Source organism: Acinonyx jubatus, chromosome E1 (genome assembly GCF_027475565.1).
Source record: "Acinonyx jubatus isolate Ajub_Pintada_27869175 chromosome E1, VMU_Ajub_asm_v1.0, whole genome shotgun sequence".
NCBI lineage: Eukaryota > Metazoa > Chordata > Mammalia > Carnivora > Felidae > Acinonyx > Acinonyx jubatus.
This window is the reverse complement of record NC_069397.1, coordinates 27,236,480-27,261,999: the sequence shown is the minus strand read 5'-3', so window position 1 is coordinate 27,261,999 and position 25,520 is coordinate 27,236,480. Positions and strand designations below refer to the sequence as shown.

The 25,520-nt window shown below is 37.0% G+C and overlaps 1 protein-coding gene across 7 annotated transcripts in view; it reads right to left on the bottom strand.

The window, feature by feature from the left end:
• Positions 1-25,520, bottom strand: part of TRIM37 (tripartite motif containing 37) — a 143,253-nt gene that overhangs the window by 16,260 nt on the left and 101,473 nt on the right. For 4 of the 7 annotated variants that reach the window (XM_027034247.2, XM_027034244.2, XM_027034243.2 and 1 more), the window contains 4 exons: positions 13,975-14,103; positions 13,430-13,619; positions 11,263-11,402; positions 607-717 (listed from right to left, as the gene is read on the bottom strand). In XM_027034247.2, the coding sequence (XP_026890048.1) occupies positions 607-717; positions 11,263-11,402; positions 13,430-13,619; positions 13,975-14,103 (570 nt within the window). The remainder of the gene's footprint in view (positions 1-606; positions 718-11,262; positions 11,403-13,429; positions 13,620-13,974; positions 14,104-25,520) is intronic. The other 3 variants (XM_015088414.3, XM_027034246.2, XM_015088416.3) reach the window with 3 other exon arrangements.

Sequence of the window (25,520 nt, the reverse complement as noted above, 5' to 3'; positions counted from 1 at the left end):
ACAAAACAAAAATACTAACAATGACTTTATCTCAGTGGGTTTTATTCCTAAAACTATTTTGGGAGGAAGAGGAAATTTAAAAAATGATGCTTCCATAAACTAAATGCATTTCTAAGAAGTCAGAAAAAAAATCTTTTAAAAAGTTTCCTTATTAAGCTAGGCTCCTAACATCTAATAACATCTGAACCCTCCCCAGGGGTTGATAAGCATTTTCTTATTATAAAAGAACAGAGAGAAAATATTTAGGTATTGTAGGCTACAGACTGCCTCTATGGAAAAGTCTTCTCAGTTTTGTTTTTGTTTTTAAAAGCTCTGTACAACATAAATGCTATTCTTAGGTTACAGGCTATACACTAGAGCAGGTTGCTGAGCCCGCTCCATTAAGTAGTATCCAGCAGGTATCTGACCAAACAGTACCTAGCACATTTTTTCAGTACTCACCATTTGGTTTACCCCATAGAATATTGTTTCACAAAAGACAATAATTAAAAAAGAAAAAGAAGCAGAAACAGCAGAGAAGCAGCAGCAGAAGCAAAAGAAGCAGCAGCAATAGCAGCAGAAGAGACGGTTTTATTAATCTCTGTGAAATGAGACCATGTGCCGCACCTTCATCTGGGGGCTGTGCCATGAAAGAGTCGTTAAATCCCCCCATGCTGGTGTGCTCTTCCTGCTCCTCATTCTCAGTGTCACATTCAATATCACTGTCACTGCTCATTCCTGGCATGAAAGAAGGGGAGAACATGTTTCTGAAATGAAACCACTGTTAGTGAAAGGAAAACAAAGTCTCCTCGCCCACTAAACTGAGATTCCTACTGAATTTTACCCTAGATCCCAAGACCGTGGAAGACACCAAACAAAACAAATAAAGTAACCACACAAACCTCAGTTCTCATTAGTTATTTAGAGCAGTGGTTTTATTTTTGTTCTCAAAGATTAAAATTGCCCTTTCCACAAGTAGTGGAAAGTATCTGCAAGTAGTAATTTGAAACCAGTATTAATTTCATTATATTGAGAATATTTTTTCCAAAGCAAACAGTTTTTTCGAGAGTCATAAGAGATAATAGAAACTTTTAATCCTGATTCAATATAGATGTAATCGTTTCTAGCCTAAAACATATAAATGTTATATAAATACATGGTTATACTTACACATATGCGTGTATATAAGAAATTCCAAAAACTCTTAGCAATAAATGAGTTACTATCCCATTTCGGCCTCCAATTTTGTTTTTACATACATCAACTGACTCTTAAACGAAATATTCTAAGTGCACCCAGGTGGCTTAGTCAGTTAGGAATCTGACTCTTGATTTCAGTCCAGGTCATAATCTCACAATTTGTGAGTTTGAGCACCCTGTTGGGCTCTGAGCGGACAGTGTGGAGCCTGCTTGGGATTCTCTCTCCTCCTCTCTCTACCCCCTCCCTTACTTGTGCTCTCCCTTTCTCTGTCTCAAAATAAATAAATAAATAAACTTAAAACAAGAAAAAAGAAAAAGAAGAATTCTATAGAAAGTGCTTCTCTTTCAACAAGATAGTGACCAAGAAAATCTGGAAATCTTCCTGCTATAAACCCTTATCCATGCTAAAGAAAATATAAAAAAAATATATGTTAATGAACAGCCCATTTAAAAGAAAGAGGAGAGAGGTGCCTGAGTGGCTCAGTTGGTTAAGCCTCCAACTTCAGGTCAGGTCATTATCTCACGGCTTGTGGGTTCGGGCCCCACATCGGACTCTGCGCTGACAGCTCACAGCCTGGAGCCTGCTTCAGATTCTGTGTCTCCCTCTCTCTGCCCTCCCCCACTTGCACTGTATCTCCCTCTCAAAAATAAATGAATGTTAAAAAAAAAAAAAAAAAAAAAAGAAGAGAAATACACAGGTACCAAAACAAACAGGTAAGGAAAACTAACAGGTCAGATGCCACAGAAACCCAAGATTTAGATGTGAACATCTTTAATATTCCCTTGGACCCACCACAGAAAGGGAGTTGAATGACTAAAATTTATTTCCCTGCATAAAGCTAAAATTCTTATTGAAAGAATGGACTAGAAAAAGTCTGCCTACTGGTATAGGAATACAGTCTCCTGTCTGTTTCTGCTGGGCTCAGCTGATCTCAGAATTCAAACTAAGGCCTATGTGCCTAATTTAGGTTTGGGATTTAAAGTTGAGGTTTAAATCTCAGGAAATTAATATAAAAGTTGGTCAGGAGCTAGTGCTATTTGAATAAAGCAAATGGAAAATCTTCTGGAGTAAAGGTTCTAGGTAAGATGGAGTAATAAGCACATTCCATTCCACCTTTCCCACTAAATGAAGCTATAAAACCTGGACAGAATCCATGAAGCAGCTGTTTAAGGGTACTGAAAAGTAAATAGGAACAGGTATATTGGTGTAGACCAGAATTTGAAGTACCACCAAACTGTCAGATTTAAGATTAAAAAAAATTTTTTTTATGTTTATTTATGTTTGAGAGAGAGAGGGAGCGAGGGAGGGGCAGAGAGGGAGACACAGAATCTGAAGCAGGCTGTAGGCTCCGAACTGTCAGCACAGAGCTCGATACAGGGCTCGAACTAACAAACCGTGAGATCATGACCTGAGCTAAGTCGGACGCTTAACTGAATGAGCTACCCAGGTGCCCCAAACTGTCAGATTTAAATAAGATCCAGAATCTCGTAACATATTAAAAATATCCAGGATACGGGGTGCCTGGGTGACTCAGTCAGTTGAGTGTCTGACTCTTGATTTTGGCTCAGGTCATGATCCCAGAGTCATGGGATGGAGCCCTGTGTTGGGAGCCCAGTGTGGAGCCTGCTTAAGACTCTCTTTCCCTCTCCCTCTGCCCCTCTCTCCCACTTGCTCATGTTTCCTCTCTCTCTCTCTCTCTTTCAAATTAAAAAAGAAAAAAAAGAATCCAGGATACAATCCAAAATGAGTTCAGCATATGAAGACCTAGGAAAAGACAATCAACAAACATCAATGCTGAAATGAATGAGATGCTGGAAGTATCTAACTAACAAAGACTTTAGAGCAGATATAGAAGTGCTTGTGAATACTCTTAAAACATATTAAAAAAAAAAAAAAAAAAAAAAGCTTCTCTGGAGGGAAGCTTCCACAATCCAGGTCATAAATTATCACAGGGGGGGATGGATTTTTTTCAGGGGAGGGGTAGATGAGGCAGAAAAAGATTCTTAGAAAGGTGTGTTCTAATTAAAATTTACAAAACAAAAAAGGCGGGCAATCCACCTGAAATGAGTCAAGCGAAATACACAAATAGAAGGACAATACCATGATTTTTTCATAAATTAAAATAAGGACCTGTTTAATATGAGAAAGGAAACTTAAAAAATTACTAAACAGACTTTCCAGAAATGAAAGATATAGTCATTAAAATTAAAATATTAATAGATTTAAGCAAAGTTGGAAAAGAGGTTAGCAAACTTAAAGACAGAACTAAGGAAATTAAACAGAATATTAAAGAAATAGAAAAATGAATATCATTAAAAAGCAGTTAAAATATAAGGGGATAAATGGTAATAGTTCCACTGGTGTCAAACAGACTGCCACAGATAGCAAGAATAACAAAGGACAGACAATGCATTAAGAGAAAATGGCAGAAATTTTTCCAAAATTAATGAAACATTCTAAATTGAATGAAAATAAAAATTCAACATATCAAAATTTGGGAGATGTGGCTATAGCAGTGCTTACAGGGAAATTTATACCATTAAATGCTTACATTAGAGAAGTAAAAGGTCTCAATGATCTAAGCATCTATTTTAAGAAACCAGAAAAAAGAGTAAATAAACTTAAAGCAAATAAAAGAAAGGAAATACAGAACAAAAATAAAATTTGCAGAAAACAACAGAAAAAGAAATCAGTGACACAAGAAGTTAGTTCTTTAAAAACATCAATAAAATTGAAAAGCTTCTAAGGAGACTAAGGAAAAAGAGAACAAAATTACTAATATCAGGAATAAAACAGGGGACATCACAACAGATTCTACAGACATTAAAATAATAACTTTATGCTCATGAAATTAAGAACATAAATGAGATGAAGAAATTCTTTGATAGACACAAACTACCAAAGGTCACTCAGGTAAAAACAGATCACCTGAATAAGTATTTTACCACTAAAGAAATACAACTTGTAGTTAAAAGAACTTCCAACAAAGAAAACTATAGCCCCAAATGGCTTTACCAGTGAATTCTTCCTCTTCTGTTTCCAAGAAGAGTTTTGTGTAGTACTATTTCTCCCTTAAATATTTAGAAGACATAGGCTGGGTATATGGACATTTTTGAAATCTCCTTGTTCAGCAAAGAGAACTAAAACTTTCCTGCTATAAAAAGCAAAGTACGATACTTCTTCCTTAGAGACCAAACCAGCTACTTCCATGAAGCACCACCTCCACCTTGTGGCCCTTCACGGAACTGTTGCTGAAAATACTAAAACCCACTATACAAGTGGGTTGAAATTCCAGGCAAAGGCATAAATTTGATCTAGAACTAGTGTTTCTGAATTCCTGACAGATTCACAAACAAGGAAATCATTCTCTGGATTCTCAGGAATTCCCCAAATCTTTCAAACTCTTTATTCATTATATATCTTTAAAAGTTGGGAATTATTTTGGTCCCCAAACTTCTTATTTCTTAGAATACCACTCACTGGATTCCTATGAAGTGTAGTATAAACTTATTATTTATTTATATAGTACCAGACAGGGCCACGAACACATACTTAAGAAAGTTCCCTAGCTTTGTGAATGTAATGAGAAAGCAAAATTGGTCTCCTGACCTCTAGCTTAATAGTTGGCCATACCCAACACTGGGTCAACAGGTCCTGCATAAATCATTGCAATCAGTGAGAGGGAAGGGGGGCACCTGGGTGGCTCAGTCAGTTAAGCATCCGACTTCGGCTTGGGTCACGATCTCATGGTCGGTGGGTTCAGCCCCACGTCAGGCTCTGTGCTGACAGCTCAGAGCCTGGAGCCTGCTTCAGATTCTGTGTCTCCCTCTCTCTCTGCCCCTTCCCCACTCAAGTTCTGTCTCTCTCTCTCTCTCTCAAAACTAAATAAACATTAAAAAAAAAATTTTTTTTTTTAAATAAGTGAGAGGGAGGGGCACCTGGGTGGCTCAGCCAATTAAGCGCCTGACTCTTGGTATCTCATGGTTTGTGGGTTTGAGCCCTGCATCGGGCTCCTTGCTGACAGTGTGGAGCCCGCTTGGGATTCTCTCCCCACCCCCCCTCTCAAAAATAAGTAAACTTAAGAAAAAAAATTTTTTAAATAAGTGAGAGGGAGTGAACGTAAGGTCAAACACTTTCATTGTTTTTAAAAATGAAATTAGCTGCTGTCAGTCAACAGACCACAAGCTATATGCTGTGCCTTGCCCCGTATATTGCAATGTCTACCCACTGCCTACCTAAGTAAATTAGTGATATTTTACCAACTCTAAGAAGTCGGAATACTTGACCTTTCTTAATCTTACCAGGTGTTTATAGGTTTTCAGACAACTGGCTTTCATTGATAGTAATTATAAGATACCATTCAATGTAAGATGCCACAGAGATGTTAAATGCGGAAAACAAAATCTGCATCTTACAGTGAAATTTGAAGTAGGATATTTTTATATCACCTACCACATTTTTTGAGCATCCACTATATGCTTAGTACTGTTAGTACTGTACTTTTAGTTCTAACTCCCTTATTGATGGGTGCTCAAATTTCAGATGCTTAGGAAATATATTAACCACTTGGTGCAACAGACACCAATGTTTTACCTGCCTCACTCTTTTCTTTTTTCTTAATGTTTATTTATTTTTTGAAAGAGAATAAGCAAGAGAGGGGCACAGACGATCCCAAGCAGGCTCCAACACTGTCAGTGCAGAGCCCAAAACAGACTTGAACCCATGAACCATGAGATCATGACCTGAGCCAATATCAAGAACCGGATGCTTAACCGACTAAGCCACTGGGCACCACTGCCTCACTCCTTTCTAATACAGAACCTCACTGCTGTTTGGTATCTTCCCTCTTCCATATGGCCACATGGAATGGGTCAAGGAGGAGAACCAAATGTTTATAGACTTTGCCAAGTTTCCTTTTTCTGCCAGTGATTAATGAGATATAAGAGGATGTTAAGGTGCTCTGATGGGGAAGATGGGGAAAAAATGAGTTCTTGAGAACACTGAACATCTAAGTTTTCCAACCCTGAAACTGCCCTACCACAGTTATGTGAGACTCCATGTTAATATGAGAGTATACCTTCCTTTTTGTTTAAGTGAATTGAGTTTTTGTTAACTTACATAAAAATCTCTCAACCGATATCCCAAAAGGGATCAGTTATGCTGGAGTATCAAACTGTATTTCTCTCTTAGACAGGTTGCCAGTAAGATTTGTAACAGGCATGTCATGACTTTTCCCTGGGATGGATATATTGACAGCCTTGACTTAACTGAAAGAGATTAGTGCTACTTCAATAGGAGCTCAATCAGAGCATATTCTCTCCAGTCTTAAACTGCACAAGGAAGACACTGGTCTACCTACAAGAATTCTGCAGGGAGGGTATCAACTGGCAGCAGCATTGACAGGGATATGGGTAGTGTCAACCTTTTCAGTATCAGGCCATTAAAGACAAGATTAATGTAAAGTTGTCCCATATGGTCCCACTTAGAAAAAGCTCTAATGCCTGTCATGTCTAAGAAGACCATCTCATTGATGGGCAAATATATTTAACAGACCTCCTTAGTAGTCCCAAATTCCCAGCCAGTAACACAAACAATGCTTTATTTTAAAGTTTCTTTTTTTTTTTTAATTTTTTTTTAAATGTTTATTTATTTTTGAGACACAGAGAGATAGAGCATGAATGGGGGAGGGTCAGAGACAGAGGGAGACACAGAATCTGAAGCAGGCTCCAGGCTCTGAGCCGTCAGCACAAAGCCTGACGCGGGGCTTGAACTCATGGACCGTGATATCATGACCTGAGCCAAAGTCAGATGCTTAACCGACTGAGCCACCCAGGCGCCCCTTAAAGTTTCTTTAGGAAGATTTGAGAGACAGAAAGACAGACAGACAGACAGATAGACAGACTGAATGACTTACCCACAGTAATCTGACACAGAAAATTTTCTTAGGTATTCTGCTCAAATAAGAGCCTTGTGTCTCCTAAGCACGGATACAAGACAAACCCATTTGCTGACTTCCTACCAAGGCTTATAAGTATAAAGAATAAAGGTTTCTTGAGAATTGCTTCTGCTGATAGAATATTACCACAGCAGCAAGGCCCCACTCTCCTCCTCTCACAAAGTAGATTCCAAAAGGCTCAGAGCTCCTTTTGTTCACTGTATTCCCTTTTTCCAGCCTCATCCATTAGTTTTCTTCTCACTGCCTATCCTGGAACTCCAGAGGTAAACAAGCTGTTTAGGTCCCAACAAACTGCAAGGATGTACTTCTGTGGCACTGTTGATTGGCATGTTTACAGCAGCTTTTCTTACTCAGTGCTGAGCTCTTTATATCATATCGCTCCTTATATATTACTGGGTCACATGACTACTTTAGTCTAAATATCAGAATTTGAAAGACTTGAAAGTGCACGGTAGACCCTAAAGGTGGACAATTAAATGCCTTTCTCTAGTTTATGATAAGCTGTCAATAATTATCTTTAAATAAGAAATGAAACTGTTGTCAAAAAGTTTCAGGGTTTTTGGTGCCAAGTAGCTATTTACATAGAAAAATTGCTAAGATAATGTTAACTTACAAGTTTAAGGCTGAAATTAAGTAAAAGTCATCTTTGCGCCTACATTAATTTAACATTGCTTCTTACCAGTTTTCCTGCCCCTAATTCCACATCCATTTCCCCACCCCAAATCCATTCCCCACGATGTGCCTAGAACAGAAATTTTAAAACATAATTTTATTATCTTACTTCTTGCTTAGACCCCAAAGTGCAAATTCCGAATTGTAACTAGGACATACAATGTAATGCTTCAAGTTCTGTCATCTGTCTCCATTCTGGCCCTATCTTTCACTAGTCTTCACCTGACTAACTTGTACTCATCCCTTAGGATCATCTTTCTGAAGGTGAACTAGGTTACTAAAAAGCACTGGCTCTGGGTTCAAATTCTGGCCCTTCCATTTATTAACTCTGTGACTTTGGGTAAGGTAAGTTACATCTCTATTTCATGGATGCGAGACACACAAAAAAACTTCCATGCTGTTCTGCCATCTTGGCTCCCTTTAGTTACATCTCCAGACTAGAGCTTACTCACCTATAAAATCAAGATAATAAAGTAACTATCATGTAGGCATGTATTGAAAAAACAAGGTAAATCTGGTAGCCTTTAGCAGTCTCTAATAATAATGAGGACTTAGTAAATATTATGTTGTTTTTATTATTACACACCTGTTCTTTGAGCTCCCTATATACTTTTATCACAGCACCCGTCATTCTTTCTTGGCTATTAACTGGTCTGACACCTGACCAGTTTTCAATTGCCCTCCCTGCCCTCCTCCTACCACCACTAACACAATACCCACCAGCATACTTGAGAACTATACCTTGTACCCATAGGAAACTATGATCTACTCTGGCAAGTGATTCTTAGAAAGTGGTCATCCCTAGTTGAGTCATTCAACTCAACCAGTGGTTCTCAACTGGGGATGATTTTGCCTCCCAGGGGACATTTTTGGTTATTGTAAGTCAGAGGAGGTACTACTGGCACCTAATGGTTAAAAACCAAGGATACTGCAATGCACAGGGCAACCCTCTACAACACAGAATCATCTGGCCCGAAATGTCGATGGTGACAAGTTAAAGAAATCCTGAACTAAACAGCAGGTTCAGGAAGAATAACTTTTTCACCAGCATCAAATGTATGATAGGCAAATTAGAAATTTCATATGCTGAATGAATAAAAGGGGCCTATAATTCCAGTACATGCTATAAAAATTTAAGTCACTGCAATTTATAAACTATCCATCCATCCATCCATCCATCCATCCATGCACAGTACCTAGCTAATACCTACAGGTCCTTTCTATAAAGATTTTTAATCAAAATATTTATTTCTTAATGTTTTTTTATACTTGATCCAAGCCAAAAGGTCAAGAAATGATTATTATTTCTTAACATTTTAACAATCAATACTTCACTTTAAAAATCCTTTTCAGGTGCCTGGCTGGGGCGCCTGGGTGGTTTAGCCGGCTAAGCATTCGACGTCAGCTCAGGTCATGATCTCACCATTTGTGGGTTCGAGCCCCGCGTCAGGCTCTGTGCTGAGCCTGGAGCCTGCTTCAGATTCTGTGTCTCCCTCTCTCTCTGCCCCTCTCATGCTCATGCTCTGTCTCTCAAGAATAAATAAACGTTAAAAAAAAATTCTTTTTGGCTGCCTGGGTGTTTCAGTCGGTTAAGCGTCCGACTCGGCTTCAACTCAAGTCATGATCTCGCAGTTTCATGAGTTTGAACCCCACATCGGGCTCTGCGCAGGCAATGCAAAGCTTGCTTGGGATCTGCTCTCTTGCCCTCTCTCTCTGTCCCTCTCCTACTCATGCTGCCTTTGTATCTCTCAAAATAAATAAACTTAATATAAAAAGAAAAAAATAATAAAAATCCTTTTCATTTAGTCTCTTCTATTGAAATAATGCTGCTGCCAAAACGCAAATAATGCTGTGCTCCACCAACTAAAAGGGAAAAACCTGAAATGCCACCACTCCTACACCCTCTCACAGGGCAGCCAGAGGTATATGGTGGCACCTGCATGCTACAGCAATTCATCAATCATTAAAATTCAAATAAGTGCAGAGGTGGAAGGCGGCAGAGTTTCAGTAAGAAATGGGGGAAAAAAAATCAATGTCAAAGTTGACATCCTTTTCTGCTGACATATAAAGGACACAGCAATGGTAAAAACACACAGAACACCTTCTGTTACTCAAAATTACAAAATGTCTTCTATGCTTTTAAATAAAGAATAATGAACCTGGAAGAACATGTAGAAGAATACTAGTAATGTAACTGAGAATGAATTGGCAGAGTTGAAATCAGTTACCATAATGGATTTTTTTTTAAGATTTTTAATTTTTATTTACTTATTTTGAGAGAGGAGGGAGGGAGGGAGAGGGAGAGGGAGAGGAGGAGGGAGAGAGAGAGAGAGAGAGAGAGAGAGGGAGGGAGAGGGAGATTGATTTGATTGATTGAGGCCAATGTGGGGCTCAATCCCACAACCCTGGGATCATGACCTAAGCCAAAACCAAGAGTCAAAGGCTCAATCAACTGAGCCACTCAAAAGCCCCAAAGGAGTTTTTAAATGGTTAAAGTTTGGAATACAAACATTTAATCAAGACTGCCTTTTATTATTTTTTAAGTTTATTTTATTTTACTTTTTATGAGAGAGTGAGCAAGTGGGGGAGAGGGAGAAAGGATCTCAAGCAGGCTCCACACTCAGCACAGAGCCCAACACAGGGCTTGATCCGATGAACTGTGAAGGTCATGACTTGAGCCGAGATCAAGAGTCGTGCACTTAACCAACTGAGCCACCCAGGTACCCCTTCTTTTTTTAAGACTGTCTTTAAAAGACAAAGTACTGGGGTGCCTGGGTGGCTCAGTCAGTTGAGTATCCAACTCTTGATTTCAGCTCTAGTCATGATCCCAGGGTCATGGGATTGAGTGTCACACCAGACTCTGTGCTAAGCGTGGAGCCTGCCTGAGATTCTCTCTTCCTCTACCTTTGCCCCCCTCTCTCGCTTAGATGCTTTCTCTCTCTCTCTCAAAAAACAAAAGGAAGGAAGGAAGGAAGGAAGGAAGGAAGGAAGGAAGGAAGGAAGGAAGGAAGGACGAACCCGACAAAGTACTTAACAATTAACATTATATTATATATAATAATCTATAATTTTGTGCATGCCTTCCCCTAAGCCTGTGAACATATCTAATCTCTTTTTTGCATATCTAGAAAACTCAATTCCTATCATATAGATGGCTTAACACATTAATTGAATGAGATGTGAATGAGCAGATGAACTGTCTATAGATTCCCCTCACCCTCCTGCAAATGTCCCATCTAAGTAAGATGTGTCTTTTTATGTACCCAATTATCCATTTTGCCTTCCTGTGTGCTCGATGTCCTAGTAAATTAAATTCAGTGGCACAATAAATGCTGTATTCAGATCAACCATGTTGGATAGCAATGTCTCAATAACTTAACTACCCCCCAACACCAACACCAAAAAAAGATCATTATTCTCACCTTCCACCTAATTATGACTTTATCATTCCATACCTTCCTCAGGTGCAGCTGAAGCTCCTTCAGGTAGGACAGGCTGTAATTCCCCAGTTTCAGAATTATTTTCCAAATCAGTCATCTGCATTCCTTCCAGACGACCACCTTTAGCAGTAGCCCTCAAAGAGGGAGAAAACAACCTGATATTTTTGTGTAACGAGTCAGCGATACAATAATCTACATTTTCTTCTTGTCCTGAAACTGAGCATGAAACTAAGTAGGGTATATGGCACTAGTGCTTTATTTTTTAAAAAATCCAATAGAAGATTCACAATAAAAGATTAGAAAATGATGGACTGTATCAATGTCATATCCTGGTTGTGATATTGTATCAGTTTTGCAAAATGTTATCATTAGAGGGACGTACGTAAGGTGTATATAGGATCTCTCTGTTTTATTTCTTAGAACTGCATGTGAACATATAATTATCTCAATAATAATTCTGATTAAAAGATAAAAACAGAAGTCCTAAATAATAAGTTCTTACTAATATAGAAAGACTTTTGAGATATATTACTGAGAAAATAAGGTGTGCTTTATGTACTAAAAAAGCTATATAGTCACAGTTGCTTAAATATGCATAAGAACTGAAAAAACACAGCATATATAAAAAATTAAAAACAGCAGGGAAGTGTGTGGGCAGGGGGTTGGAAAACTAAGCAGATGGGAGACAAAGATGGGGAAATTTTCACTTAATATTCTTTTCTTACTTCCATTTTTAACCACTTATTATTAGTATTTAAAGTTTTTGCTTACAAACTACTATAAATTAGGGAAGGGAAAAAAAAGACACAAACTAGAAAACATCACATAAGGCAGGCTAATGATACAATTAACTGTAAAGTGAGGGTTAAAGCTAAGGGCTGCAGATATTTATAAAGGATTTTACAGTCTAGAAAAAAGTCTACGTTCATAAATATTTAATTGTTATGACTAAAGGCAGATATAAATATCTCCATAACAAACAAAATATAAAAGCTGGTTGTAGCTGCAACGTGAATATAGAATACGTATAAAATCAGGCTAGGTAATGGGCAGGACAAGATAACATCTAATAATTATAACACCTTTCCACTGCTTAAACTGGAGCTAAATCAGAAAACTAAATCACACCAACTGTTCTTTACATTTGGTAATTATCCAGACCTTAAAACTATATAAAATTAAGTAAATTTAAGGGATGTTATTCTCTCTCTAATTCAAAATCATTTTCAAAGTCTCCAAGGTAGAACTATTCCATTGTTTAAATTTAGAAATATATTTAATATCCATAAAATAGATCAGCAGATGGGTATTAAGGGCTCATCTAGCACGTTCACAGACAATATATCCCATAATCACTTAATCTTTTTAATTGGTAAAAGTTTAATTGATGTGGCTGGGATGTGAGTTTTTGTTTCCCGGGTGAGAGATAAAGGTGATGACTACCAGATAGTATATCCTTTTGAGAAATTCTAACTATGAGTTTTGCAGACATTTTCATAAGAAAAGAGAAAAAAAGTGAAAGTACAAAAGTAGTGTTAAAAATAAAAACGCTAGAATTGCTTTGTTCTGTACAAAACATGCATAGAAGATCTATGACATAATGTAGCCTAGCACAAGTGTCTTAAAAAATGTGGAGCAGGGGCGCCTGGATGGCTTAGTCGGTTAAGCGACCGACTTTGGCCCAGGTTATGATCTCACAGTTTGTGAGTTCGAGCCCCGCTTCGGATTCTGTGTCTCCCCCTCTCTCTGCCCCTCCCCTGCTCATGCTCTGTGTCTCTCTGTCTGTCAATAATAAATAAAGGTTAAAAAAAATTTTTTTTAATTAAAAAAAATGTGGAGCAGATAGAAAAAATAAAAAAAATAAAGTAAAATAAATTTTTAAAGAGCTGACACACACAACAAAAACTCACAAGGCAGAATTCACACAAGGTTACACAATATTATTCTCTTAACTTCAGTGATTTCTAACATAACAGAACTTCTAATAACATCTCATTTCATTCCACTAAGAAAAGAAAGTAGGGTCTCTGGTACTTTAGATTTTAATACAACAAATAAACTTTATATCTGCTAAAAAATTAACGAAGTAGAAATTTATTTTATTCATTATGATATAGACTTAAGAAGTGCTATTGAATAAAGCTATTGGCAATTATTCCACTACATAAACAAAAGAACTTACCCCAAGGTGACCATTTTCCTCCTTTTCTCAACAGCAGGTAAACCACTGAAAACTGCAACCACAACAGCATCTGAATCCAAAGCTTGACACTGCCGGTCTTCGGATTTGGGCAGAATATCACCGATACTGCCATGTGTTAAGGCTCGGGGAGAACTATGCCTGCTCCCAGACTGAGAGCTTCCTGGGGAACCTACAGAAAAGAAATGGGATACTCTGAAAGAAGGCAAACAAAAGTTCTCTAGTTTCCACTTTAGAATGTCTCACTACATACACATTTTTAAACTGCCGGAAGACTCAAAGCCAATTTAAAGACATATCCCAGGTTTTTTTTGATGCCAGGTATTTAAAATTAAGGAGTCCAGAATATGAGTCTAATGATTGCATTTTATTACTGACATGTCTGTTTTTGGGAGATCAAGAACTTTCAAATCAAGTTTCAGCACTGCTGGTGCCTTTAAACATATAAATCTACCTATACCATAACATCAATTTCAAATAACAAACATCTACACACTGAAATTACATTCTGAACTCTCCAAATTTACCTTCAGACAGAGTTTGACAGTCTCCCTTTGAACGGCTATTTTCCCCAGAGTCTATTGCTCTTCGAAGTGACAGACTACCTGCTATACTGGACCGAGCTGGCTTGGGTGAATTACTCTTCTTATTTGTGGCTGCAAAGACATTTAAAAATATCTTTGAATAAGGTAAAATAGCATAAGACTCACTATGCAGGGACTTAGGGGAAGACTAATCTTATGGAAGGTATTCTATACTGTGTCCAAAAAACCCAGGACACTGTGGTCCCAAATGGTTTACTTGGGGTTATACACAAAAAGCATTCCTATTTTGCTACTCATGAAGCAAGACCAGAAAAATATCAAACTCCAAAAGAAAAATCCTACCAGATATGAACTCCAATCTCAATGCCAAAGTATTAACAACAAAAAGATAACCCTCCAAACACTTGAAAATTGTAAATTATTGGATTAAAAAGAAAATCAATGAATTAAAAATGAACCACAAATATTTCAAGATGTTTGTGGCTAAGACAATAATTGGGGAAAATGTATATAGCCTTATAATGAATTAGGAAAAAATGAAACTAAGTGACCTAATATGCACTCAAAAAACTAGAAGAATAAAAAATAAAGAGTAAGCAGAAGACATGCATTTAAAGGTAATAAACGAGATCAGCAAGGTAGCAGAATGTAAGACCAAAAACTGATTGTCTTTTTATAGATCAGCAAAGAACAACCCAAGAATGAAATTAAGTAAACAATTTTATTTACAATAGCATCAAACAGAATAAAATACTTAGGAAAAAAAATTTAATAAACATTAAGACTCGTACACTGGAAACTATCAAACACTGTTGAGACAAAAAAGATGGAAAAATTTGCATCTTACTTAATCAGGGGCACCTGCGTGGTTCAGTTGGTTAAGCATCTGACTCTTGATTTGGGTTCAGGTCATATCTCGCGGTTTGTGGGACTGAGCCCTATGTCAGGCTCTGTGCTGATGGTGCAGAGCCTGCTTCAGATTCTCTCTCTCCCTCTCTCTTTGCCCCTCCCCTGCTTGCACTCTCTCTCTCTCAAAATAAATAAAGGAAGAAAATTAAAAAAAAATAAATAAAGATGGTGGGAATGCAAGCTGGTGCAGCCACTCTGGAAAACAGTATGAAGGTTCCTCAAAAAACTAAAAATAGAACTACCCTACGACCCAGCAATCGCACTACTAGGCATTTATCCACAGGATACAGGTGTGCTGTTTCGAAGGGACACATGCACCCCCATGTTTATAGCAGCACTATCAACAATAGCCAAAGTATGGTAAGAGCCCAAATGTCCATCGATGGATGAATAAAGAAAATGTGGTGTATATATATATAATGGAGTATTATTCAGCAATCAAAAAGAATGAAATCTTGCTATTTGCAACTACATGGATGGAACTGGAGGGTATTATGCTAAGTGAAATTAGTCAGAGAAAGACAAAAATCATATGGCGTCATTCATATGAGGACTTTAAGAGACAAAACAGATGAACATAAGGGAAGGGAAACAAAAGTAATATAAAAACAGGGAGGGGGACAAAACAGAAGAGACTCATAAATATGGAGAACAAACTGAGGGTTACTGGAGGGATTGTGGGAGGGGGATGGGCTAAATGGATAAGGGGCACTAAGGAATCTACTCCTGAAATCATTGTTGCACTATATGCTAACTAATTTGGAGGTAAAATTTAAAAAAGAAAAAAAAATTTTTTTAAAAAAGAAAAAAAGAAAGATGGGAAAAATATTGTGTTCATTGATGGGAAGACTTAATATTGTTAACACAGCAACACTTCCAAAATTGATCTACAAATTTAACACAATCCCTACAAAAATTCCAATGGTCTTTTTTCTTCTCCTTCTCCTTTGGGGTTATACAATTTAAATTCAATTTAGTTGTTTTTTCAATTTAAATTCAAGTTAGTTAACACAGAGTGCAGTCTTGGCTTCAGGAGTAGAACCCAGTGATTCATCTCTTACATATAACATCCAGTGCTCATCCCAAAAAGCACCCTCTTTAATACCTATCACCAGTCTTTCTTTCTCATTGCACAAATTGGTGTGCTGATTCTAAATTCATATGAAAAAATCCAGAATACCCAAAAACATCTTGAATGGAGTATTCACACTTCTGATTTCAAAACTTGCTGTAAAATTACATTAACCCAAACTGTATGGTATACTGGTGTAAAGACAGAAATATAGATCATTGGAACAGAATTGAGAGTCCAGAAATAAACCCTTATATTTATAGTCAATTAATTTTTGACAATACACTGGACAAAGGCAAAGAAAGAAAGAAAGAAAGAAAGAAAGAAAGAAAGAAAGAAAGAAAGAAAGAAAGAAAGAAAGAAAAAGAAAGAAAGGAAGGAAAGAAAAGAAAGAAAGAAAGAAAAACATGGACAATAACAACAGTTGGCAAGGATGGAGAAATTGGAACCTTCAACTGGGTTCCAATTAGAAACTGAATGGGAATTTAAAATGGTGCAGCTGCTTTGGAAAGTTATGGTAATGCCTCAAAAAGTTCCCGTATAACCCAATTCTACTCCTAAGCATATATGCAAGATAAATAAAAATACATATGCCCACACAAAAACATGTTCATGAAGGTTCATAGGACTATTATTCATAAGAGCCAAAAAGTGGAAAAACATTACATGATGCCTATCAACCGATAAGTAGGTAAACAAAACAGTACACATACAATGAAGTTGTGATTCAGCAATAAAAAGGAATGAAATAATACATGCTACAATACTGATGACCCTTGAAAATGTTATGCTAAGTGAAAGAAGCCAGACACAAAAGGCCTCATATTATATGATTCTATTTACGTGAAACTCCAGAAGAAGTAAAACCATGCAGAGAAAATATACTAGAGGTTACCAGGGTTCAGTGAGAGGGAAAAATAGAGTGACTGTTCACAGGAATGGAGTTTTTGGGGAGAAAGTGATGAAATGTTCTAGACAGTGTTCTAGATAATGGTGATCATCACACAACCTTGTGTCTATATTAAAAACTGTTGAATTGTACACTTGAAGAAGATGTGAGAAAATATTAAGACAAATTTTTCCTCTACAATGTATATATAAATTATAATATGATCCTTAACCAATAATGCATTATATTAATGCATTAATAGAAACAAAGGTAGAATTTAATGTAATAAAAAGGCAGAAGATAATACATGAAATCAATCTAAGAACTAGGCCTTTTTTTTTTTTTTTTTTTTTTAATAAGAGACTGTGCCAGTGCGGGAGGGGCAGAGAGAGGGAATTTTTTTTTTTTAATTTACATCCAAATTAGTCAGCATATAATGCAATAATGATTTCAAGAGTAGGACCCAGTGATTCATCCTCTACATAAAACACCCAGTGCTCATCCCAGCAGGTGTCTTCCTTAATGTCCCTTGCCCATTTAGCCCATCCCTCCCCACCCAAAACCCCTCCAGCAACCCTGTTTGTTCTCTGTATTTAAGAGTCTCTTGTGTTTTGTCCCCCTCCCTGTTTTTATATTATTTTTGCTTCCCTTCCCTTATGTTCATCTGTTTTGTATCTTAAATTCCACACGAGAGAAGTCATATATTTGTCTTTCTTTAATTTTGCTTAACATAATACACTCTATTTCCATCCACGTTGTTGCAAATGGCAGGATTTCATTCTTCTTGACTGCCAAATAATACTCCATCATGTGTGTGTGTGTGTGTGTGTGTGTATGTATATGTATGTGTGTGTGTGTGTGTGTGTGTGTGTGTGTGTGTGTATACACACACCATATCTTCTTTATCCATTCATCCATTGGTGGACATTTGGGCTCTTTCCATACTTTGGCTATTGTCGCTAGTGCTGCTATAAACATTGGGGTGCATGTGCCCCTTCAAAACAGCACACCTGTATCCCCTGGATAAATACCTAGTAGTGCAATTGCTGGGTTGTAGGGCAGTTCTAGTTTTAATTTTTTTGAGGAACCTCCATACTGTTTTCCAGAGTGGCTGCACCAGTTTGCATTCCCACCAGCAGTTCAAAAGGGTGCCTCTTTCTCCACATCCTCACCAACATCTGTTATTGCCCAAGTTGTTAATTTTGGCCATTCTGACAGGTGTGAAGTGGTATCTAATTGTGGTTTTGATTTGTATTTCCCTGATGGTGAGTGGTGCTGTGAGCATCTTTTCATGTGTCTGTTAGCCATCTTGGTGTTTTCTTTGGAAAAGTTTCTATTCATGTCTTTTGCCCATTTCTTCATTGGATTTTTTTTTGGGTGTTGAGTTTGGTAAGTTCTTTATAGATTTTTGGATACTAATCCTTTATCTGATATGTCATATGCAAACATCTTCTCCTATTCTGTCAGCTGCCTTTTAGTTTCTCCTATTCTGTCAGCTGCCTTGACTGTTTCCTTTGCTGTGCAGAAGCTTTTTATCTTGATGAGGTGGTCCCAGTAGTTCATTTTTGTATTTGTTTCCCTTGCCTCCAGAGACATGTTGAGTAAGAAGTTGCTCTGGCTGAGGTCAGAGAGGTTATTGCCTGTCTTCTCCTCCAGGATTTTGATGGCTTTCTGTCTAGCGTTTAAGTCTTTCATCCATTTTGAGTTTATTTTTGTGTGTGGTGTAAGAAAGTGGTCCAGGGTCATTTTTCTGCATGTCGTTGCCCAGTTTTCCCAACACCATTTGCTGAAGAAATTGTCTTTATTCCATTGGATATTCTTTCCTGCTTTGTCAAAGATTAGCTGGCCATACATTTGGGAGTCCATTTCTGGATTCCTTAGTCTGTTCCACTGATCTATGTGTCTGTTTTTGTGCCAGTACCATATGGTCTTGATGATTACAGCTTTTTAATACATCTTGAAGTCTGGAATTATGATGCCTCCAGCTTTGGTTTTCTTTTTCAGGATTGCTTTGGCTATTTGGAGTCTTTTCTGGTTCCATACAAATTTTACGATTGTTTGTTCTAGCTCTGTGAAGCATGTTGTGTTATTTTGATAAGGATTGCATTAAACATGTAGATTGCTTTGTGTAGTATTGACATCTTAACAATATTTATATTCTAATCCATGAGCAGGGAATATTTTTCAATTTTTTATGTGTCATCTTCAATTTCTTTCTTAGGTTTTTATGTTTTTTTAGTGTATAGATTTTTCACCTCTTTGGTTAGGTTTATTCCTAGGTATTTTATGGGTTTTGGTGCAATTGTAAATGGGATCAATTCTTTGATTTCTCTTTCTGCTGCTTCTCCATATTGGTGATTATAAATTCAACTGATTCCTGTGCGCTGATTTTATATCCTGCGACTTTGCTAAATTCATGGATCAGTTCTAGCAGTTTTTTGGTGGAATCTTTTGAATTTTCCATATAATGTCTATGAAGAGTGAAAGTTTGACTTCCTCCTTGATGATTTATATGCCTTTTATTTCTTTGTGTGGTCAGACTGCTGGAGCTAGGACTTCCAATACTGTGAATAGTAGTGGTGAGAGTGGACATCCTTGTCGTGTTCCTGGCCATAGGGTGAAAGTCTCAGTTTTTCCCCATTGAGGATGATATTAGCAGTGGGTGTTTCATATATGGCTTTTATGATCTTGAAGTAAGACCCTTTTATTTGTACTTTCTTGGAGGTTTTTATCAAGAAAGGATACTGTATTTTGTCAAATGCCTTCTCTGCATCTATTGAGAGGATCATGTGGTTCTTATTCTTTCTTTTATTTATGTAATGTATCACATTGATTGTTTTGCGGATACTGAACCAGCCCTACACCCCAGGTATAAATCCCACTTGATTGTGGTGAATAATTCTTTTAATGTACAGTTGGATCCGGTTGGCTAGTATCTTGTTGAGGATTTTGCATCCATGTTCATCAGAGAAACTGGGTCTGTAGTTCTTCTGTAGTTCTTTTTAGTGGGGTCTGGTTTTGGAACCAACATAATGTTGGCCTTATAGAATGAGTTTGCAAGTTTTCCTCCCATTTCTATTTTTTGGAACAGCTTCAAAAGGATAGGTATAACTCTTCTTTAAATATTTGGTAGAATTCCCCTGGAAAGCCATCCGGCCCTGGACTCTTATTTTCTGGAAGAGTTTTGATTACTAATTCAATTTCTTTACTGGTTATGGGTCTGTTCAAATTTTCTATTTCTTCCTGTTTCAGTTTTGGTACTTCATATGTTTCTAGGAATTTGTCCATTTCATCCAGACTGCCTAATTTATTGGCATGTAATTGTTCATTATATTCTTATTGTTTGTATTTCTGCAGTGCTGGCTGTGATCTCTCCTCTTTCATTCTTGATTTTATTTATTTGGGTCCTTTCCCTTTTCTTTTTGATCAAACTGGCTAAGGGTTTATCAATTTTGTTAATTCTTTCAAAGAATCAGCTCCTGGTTTCATTGATCTGGTTTTTTGTTTGTTTGTTTGTTTGTTTTTAATTTCGAAAGCATTGATTTCTGCTGTAATCTGTATTATTTCCTGTCTTCTGCTGTTTTAGGGTTTTACTTGCTATTCTTTTTGCAGCTCTTTAAGGTGTTAGGTTAGGTTATATATCTGAGACCTTTCTCCCTTCTTTAGGAAGGCCTGGATTGCTATATACTTCCCTCTTATGACTACCTTTGTTGCATCCCAGAGGTTTTGGGCTATGGTGTTATCATTTTCATTGGCTTCCATGTACTTTTTAATCTCCTCTTTAACTTCTTGGTTAACCCATTCATTCTTTAGTAGGAGGTTCGTTAATCTCCAAGTATTGTCTTTCCAATTTTTTTCTTATAGCTGATTTTGAGTTTCATAGTGTTGTGATCTGAACAGTATGATCTTGATTTTTTTGTACTTACTGAGGGCTGATTTGTGTCCCAATATGCGATCTATTCTGGAGAATGTTCCATGTGCACTCGAGAAGAATGTGTATTCTGCTGCTTTAGAATGAAATATTCCAAACATATCTGTTAAGTCCATCCAGTCCAGTGTGTCACTCAAAACCATTGTTTCCTTGTTGATTTTCTGCTTAGATGATCTGTCCGCTGCTGTAAGTGGGGTGTTGAAGTCCCCTACTATTATGGTATTATTATCAATGAGTTTCTTTATGTTTGTGATTAATTGATTTATATATTTGGGTGCTCCCACCTTGGAGGCATAAATGTTTAAAACTGTTAGATCTTCTTAGTGTATAGACCCCTTAATTATGATATAATGCCCTTCTTTATCTCTTGTCACAGTCTTAATTTTAAAATCTAGATCATCTGATACAAGTATGGCTACTCCAGCTTTCTTTTGAGACCATTAGCATGATAGATGGTTCTCTGTCCCCTTACTTTCAATCTGAAGATGTCTTTAGGTCTAAAATGGGTCTCTTGTAAACAGCATACAGGTGGATCTTGTTTTCTTATCCATTCTGACACCCTATGTCTTTTGATTGGAACGTTTAGTCCATTGACATATAGAGTGAGTACTGAAAGATACAAATTTATTGCCATTGTGTTGCCTGTAGAGTTGGGAGTTTTTGGTGTGTTCTCTGGTCCTTTCTAGTCTTTGTTGCTTTTGGTCTTTTTTGTTTTGTTTTGTCTTTTCTGAGAGGGAGAGAGAATCTTAAGCAGGCTCCACTCCCAGTGTGGAGCCCAAAGCAGGGCTCAGGCCTCAAACTCACAACCGTGAGATCATGTCCTGAGCCAAGATCAAGAGTCAGATGCTTAACTGACTAAGCCACACAGGAACCCCAGAACTAGGGCTTTGAAGAGACAAATAAAATGGACAAATCTCTTGCAAGTCAAATCAAAGGACAAAATAAGGAAACACATATAAGTGAAAAAGTTAACACCTTGTATTCAGAGGACTCTTTACAATTTAAGAGATCAGAATAAGTGAAATATACCAACAAATTTAAGTATTTAATAAAATGAGTAATTTTCTAGGAAAATTAATTATGGAAACTGGTTTAAGAAGGAGAAATATGAGACCAATAAATACAGAGAAATTAAAAAGGCTCTTAAAGTTGTTTCCCTGAAAGCACTACTAAATGGTTTTATGAATGAGTTTCATTAAACTTTTAAGGAGCAGATAAGATGTTATTTTAACAATTTCACAGAACAGAAAAGGACAAAAGCTTCTGAATTTCTTCAGTGGCATAAAACTGGAATTCAAATTGGTTAAGGATAATGTAACAAAAATACAACTCGATTTTACTTATGGCTACCATAGTCAAGAATCCTAAGTAAAATATTAGTGAACTGAATATTGATATTCAGTATATTAAGAACAATTACAAATAACCAAAACCTAGTAGGATTCATCTACTATTTCAAGAATGGTCAACATTAGATACAGAATGTAATTCTCTAAGTTAACAAAGTAATGGGAAAAACAGTATGATCATTTTGCCAGATGCCCAAAAAAGCATAATTCTATACAACTTCTTCATAAACAAAAAACAATCTCTTAGTAAGGAGAAAAAGAGGTAGTTTGGTATAATGGTCAAAGTCATAGTCTCTGAGGTTTAAGCTCTTTGCTCTGCCAATTACCACTGAAATTCTGACAATACTGTTTAATGCCCTGTGCCTCTGTTTATCTATCTGTAAATTGAGGATAAAAACACTTGCCTCAGAGTTGCTGTTGGGATGTGACTTATGAATGATATCCGGCACATAGTAAACAGTGGTACTTACTGTACATAGTAATTATTAACAATAGAAGGATGTATCATTTACAAAAATTTTTTTAATGCTTATTTATTTTTGAGAGAGAGAGAGACAGAATGTGAGCAGGGGAGGGGCAGAGAAAGGGAGACACAGAATCTGAAGCAGGCTCCAGGCTCTGAGTTGTCAGCACAAAGCCCAACACAGGGCTCAAACTCATGCACCATGAGATCATGACCTGAGCCAAAGTCAGAAGCTAAACTGACTGACCCATCTAGGTGCCCAGATGTATCTTAAAAAAAAAAAAAAGTTTATTTATTTTGAGAGAGAGGGAGTGAGCACAAGCAAGGGAGGAGCAGAGAGAAGTGGGGAGACAGAATCCCAAGCAAGTCAGTGCAGAGCCTGATGCAGGCCTGATCCCATGAACCCGTGAGCTTATGACCTGGGCCGCAGTCAAGAGCTGGGTGTTCAACCAACTGAGCCATCCAGGCAACCCTGAAGGATGTCTTTTAATTTAGTAAAAACTACTTATTAAAACAAATAGCAAAGTTTGTACTTGAGTAAAAAATGAAAGGAATTTCTAAACAGAATTCAAAACATAATAAAAATTTCTACTACTGCTATTAGTTAACATAGTTTTGAGGTCCTAGCCTACCTAGATGGTGCAAAATGAAAAGTAAATAAGCAATAAAGGAATAAACTGATTATTTGCTGATAATACAATCATCTACTTAAAAATTCTAGATAACTGACTGCAAACCTTACGGCTTTAAAATTTTCACTAAGTGGGCTAAATACAAGACAAACATGTAAAAACAATAGTCCTCCTACTATGACAAATAATTAGAAAAGATTATGGAGGGGAAAGAGATCCCATTCCCAATAGCAACCTAAGTTATAACCTATCTGGAAATAAATATAACAAGACAGATACAGAACTTACACGAAGAAAACTAAAACTATGAAATGACCAAAATAAATAGGAGAAATACCACATTCCCAGATGTTAATGTTTTAAAACTGAAAAGATGTCAATTTTCCAAATTAACTGTTACTAAATGCACGAAATAATGCAATTTCAGTCAAAATCTTTTTCTGGAAGAGTAAATGTGCAAGAACCATCAAGAATATTTTGAAAACAAAACCAAAATGAAGGCAAATAATTACTGTACTACAAACTGTGAAACTACAGTTGTTAATAACACAACAAATATTCAGTTGAACAATATCAAACTGCTGTTCTTGCAGGTCAAAAACAGTTGCATGTTGGCAATTTCATATGACTCAACCCCTATGAATGAATTTAAAAACAGAATCATGCAAATATGGGAATTTGGGTCTGTTAACAAAGGATGCACTAAATATTATTGGATGAACTAGATTCTTCAAAAAACATGGTTTTTTTGGGAGGGAATCAATGAACTTACCTCACACATCATCATGAAAAACAAATTACATTTGTTATAATGATACAAACATTGAAAAGTTAAAAAAAAACACCATAAGAAAACAAGGGTCATTTTTATAAACTTGGAGTTGAAAAGGCCTTCCAAATAAAAACATTAAGCCCCAAACCCATAAATACTATTAATAGACCTAAAATTAAAAATGTAAAACTTTTGTTTAGCAGAAAAAGACAAAACAGTGACAACAGGAGGGAAGTATTTGCAAAAATATAACAAAAACTTTTTGCAAAACTCTATCCAAAAAGCATTATTTCTTCTGTTGGTTTTAGATTGTCATTTCCTCGACAACTAGATGAGACTGAGTATCCGTTGAGATGTATAGTGTCCATTTGTATTTTTTCTTATGTTAACAGCCTAATCATAACTTTTACTCATTTTTCAAGATAATTTTTTTTATTTTTAATGTTTTATTTATTTTTTGAGAGAGACTGAGACAGTGAAAGCAGGGGAGGGGAAGAGAGAGAGGGAGACACAGCCTCTAGGCTCCAAGCTGTCAGCACAGAGCCCAATGTGGGGCTCAAACCCACAAACTGTGAGATCATGACCTGAACTGAAGCTAGATGCTTAACCAACTGAGCCACCCAGACGCCCCCCTTTACAATCCTTTTTATATTGAACTGTCATGATTATTTTAGGAGAATTCTATGCATTTGGCAATCATCCTCTCTCCTACTCATCTCTACTGGATTACTGCCATCAGTATCTAGCATTAATATACCCCATTTTAATAAACACACACATAGCCCAGAAATAAATGCTCACATATATGGTCAAATAATTTTGTCTTTCTTTTTTTTTAATGTAATCTCTGCACCCAATGTGGGGCTCAAACATAAAACCTGAGATCAAGAATCACATGCTCTACTGGGGCACCTGGGTGGCTCAGTTGGCTAAGCATCCAACTTTGGCTCATGTCATAATCTCCCAGTTTGTGAGTTTGAGCCCTATGTCGGGCTGACCGCTCAGAGCCTGGAGCCTGCTTTGGATTCTGTGTCTCCCTCTCTCTCTGCTCCTCCCCACTCATGCTCTCTCTCTCTCTCTCTCTCTCAAAAATAAACATAAAAAAAATTTTTTTAAATAAAAAAACAGAAAGGGGTGGGGGGACTAGGTGGCTCAGCCGGTTGAGCATCCGACTTCGGCTTAGGTCATGATCTCATGGTTCATGGGTTCGAGCCCCGCTTCAGGCTCTGTGTTGACAGCTCGGAGTCTGGAGCCTGCTTCAGATTCTGTGTCTCTATCTCTCTCTCTTTGCCCTTCTCCCGCTCACACTGTCTCTCTCTCAAAAATAAATAAACATTAAAAAAAAAAAAAAAAAAGAATCACATGCTTTATTGACTGAGCCAGCCAGGGCCCCTCTAATGATTTTCAACAAGGGTATCAACATCATTCAGTGATGAGATGAAAATCTTTTCAGCAAATGGTGCTAGGAAAGCTGATACATTTGGACCCTTACCTAATACCATATACAAAAT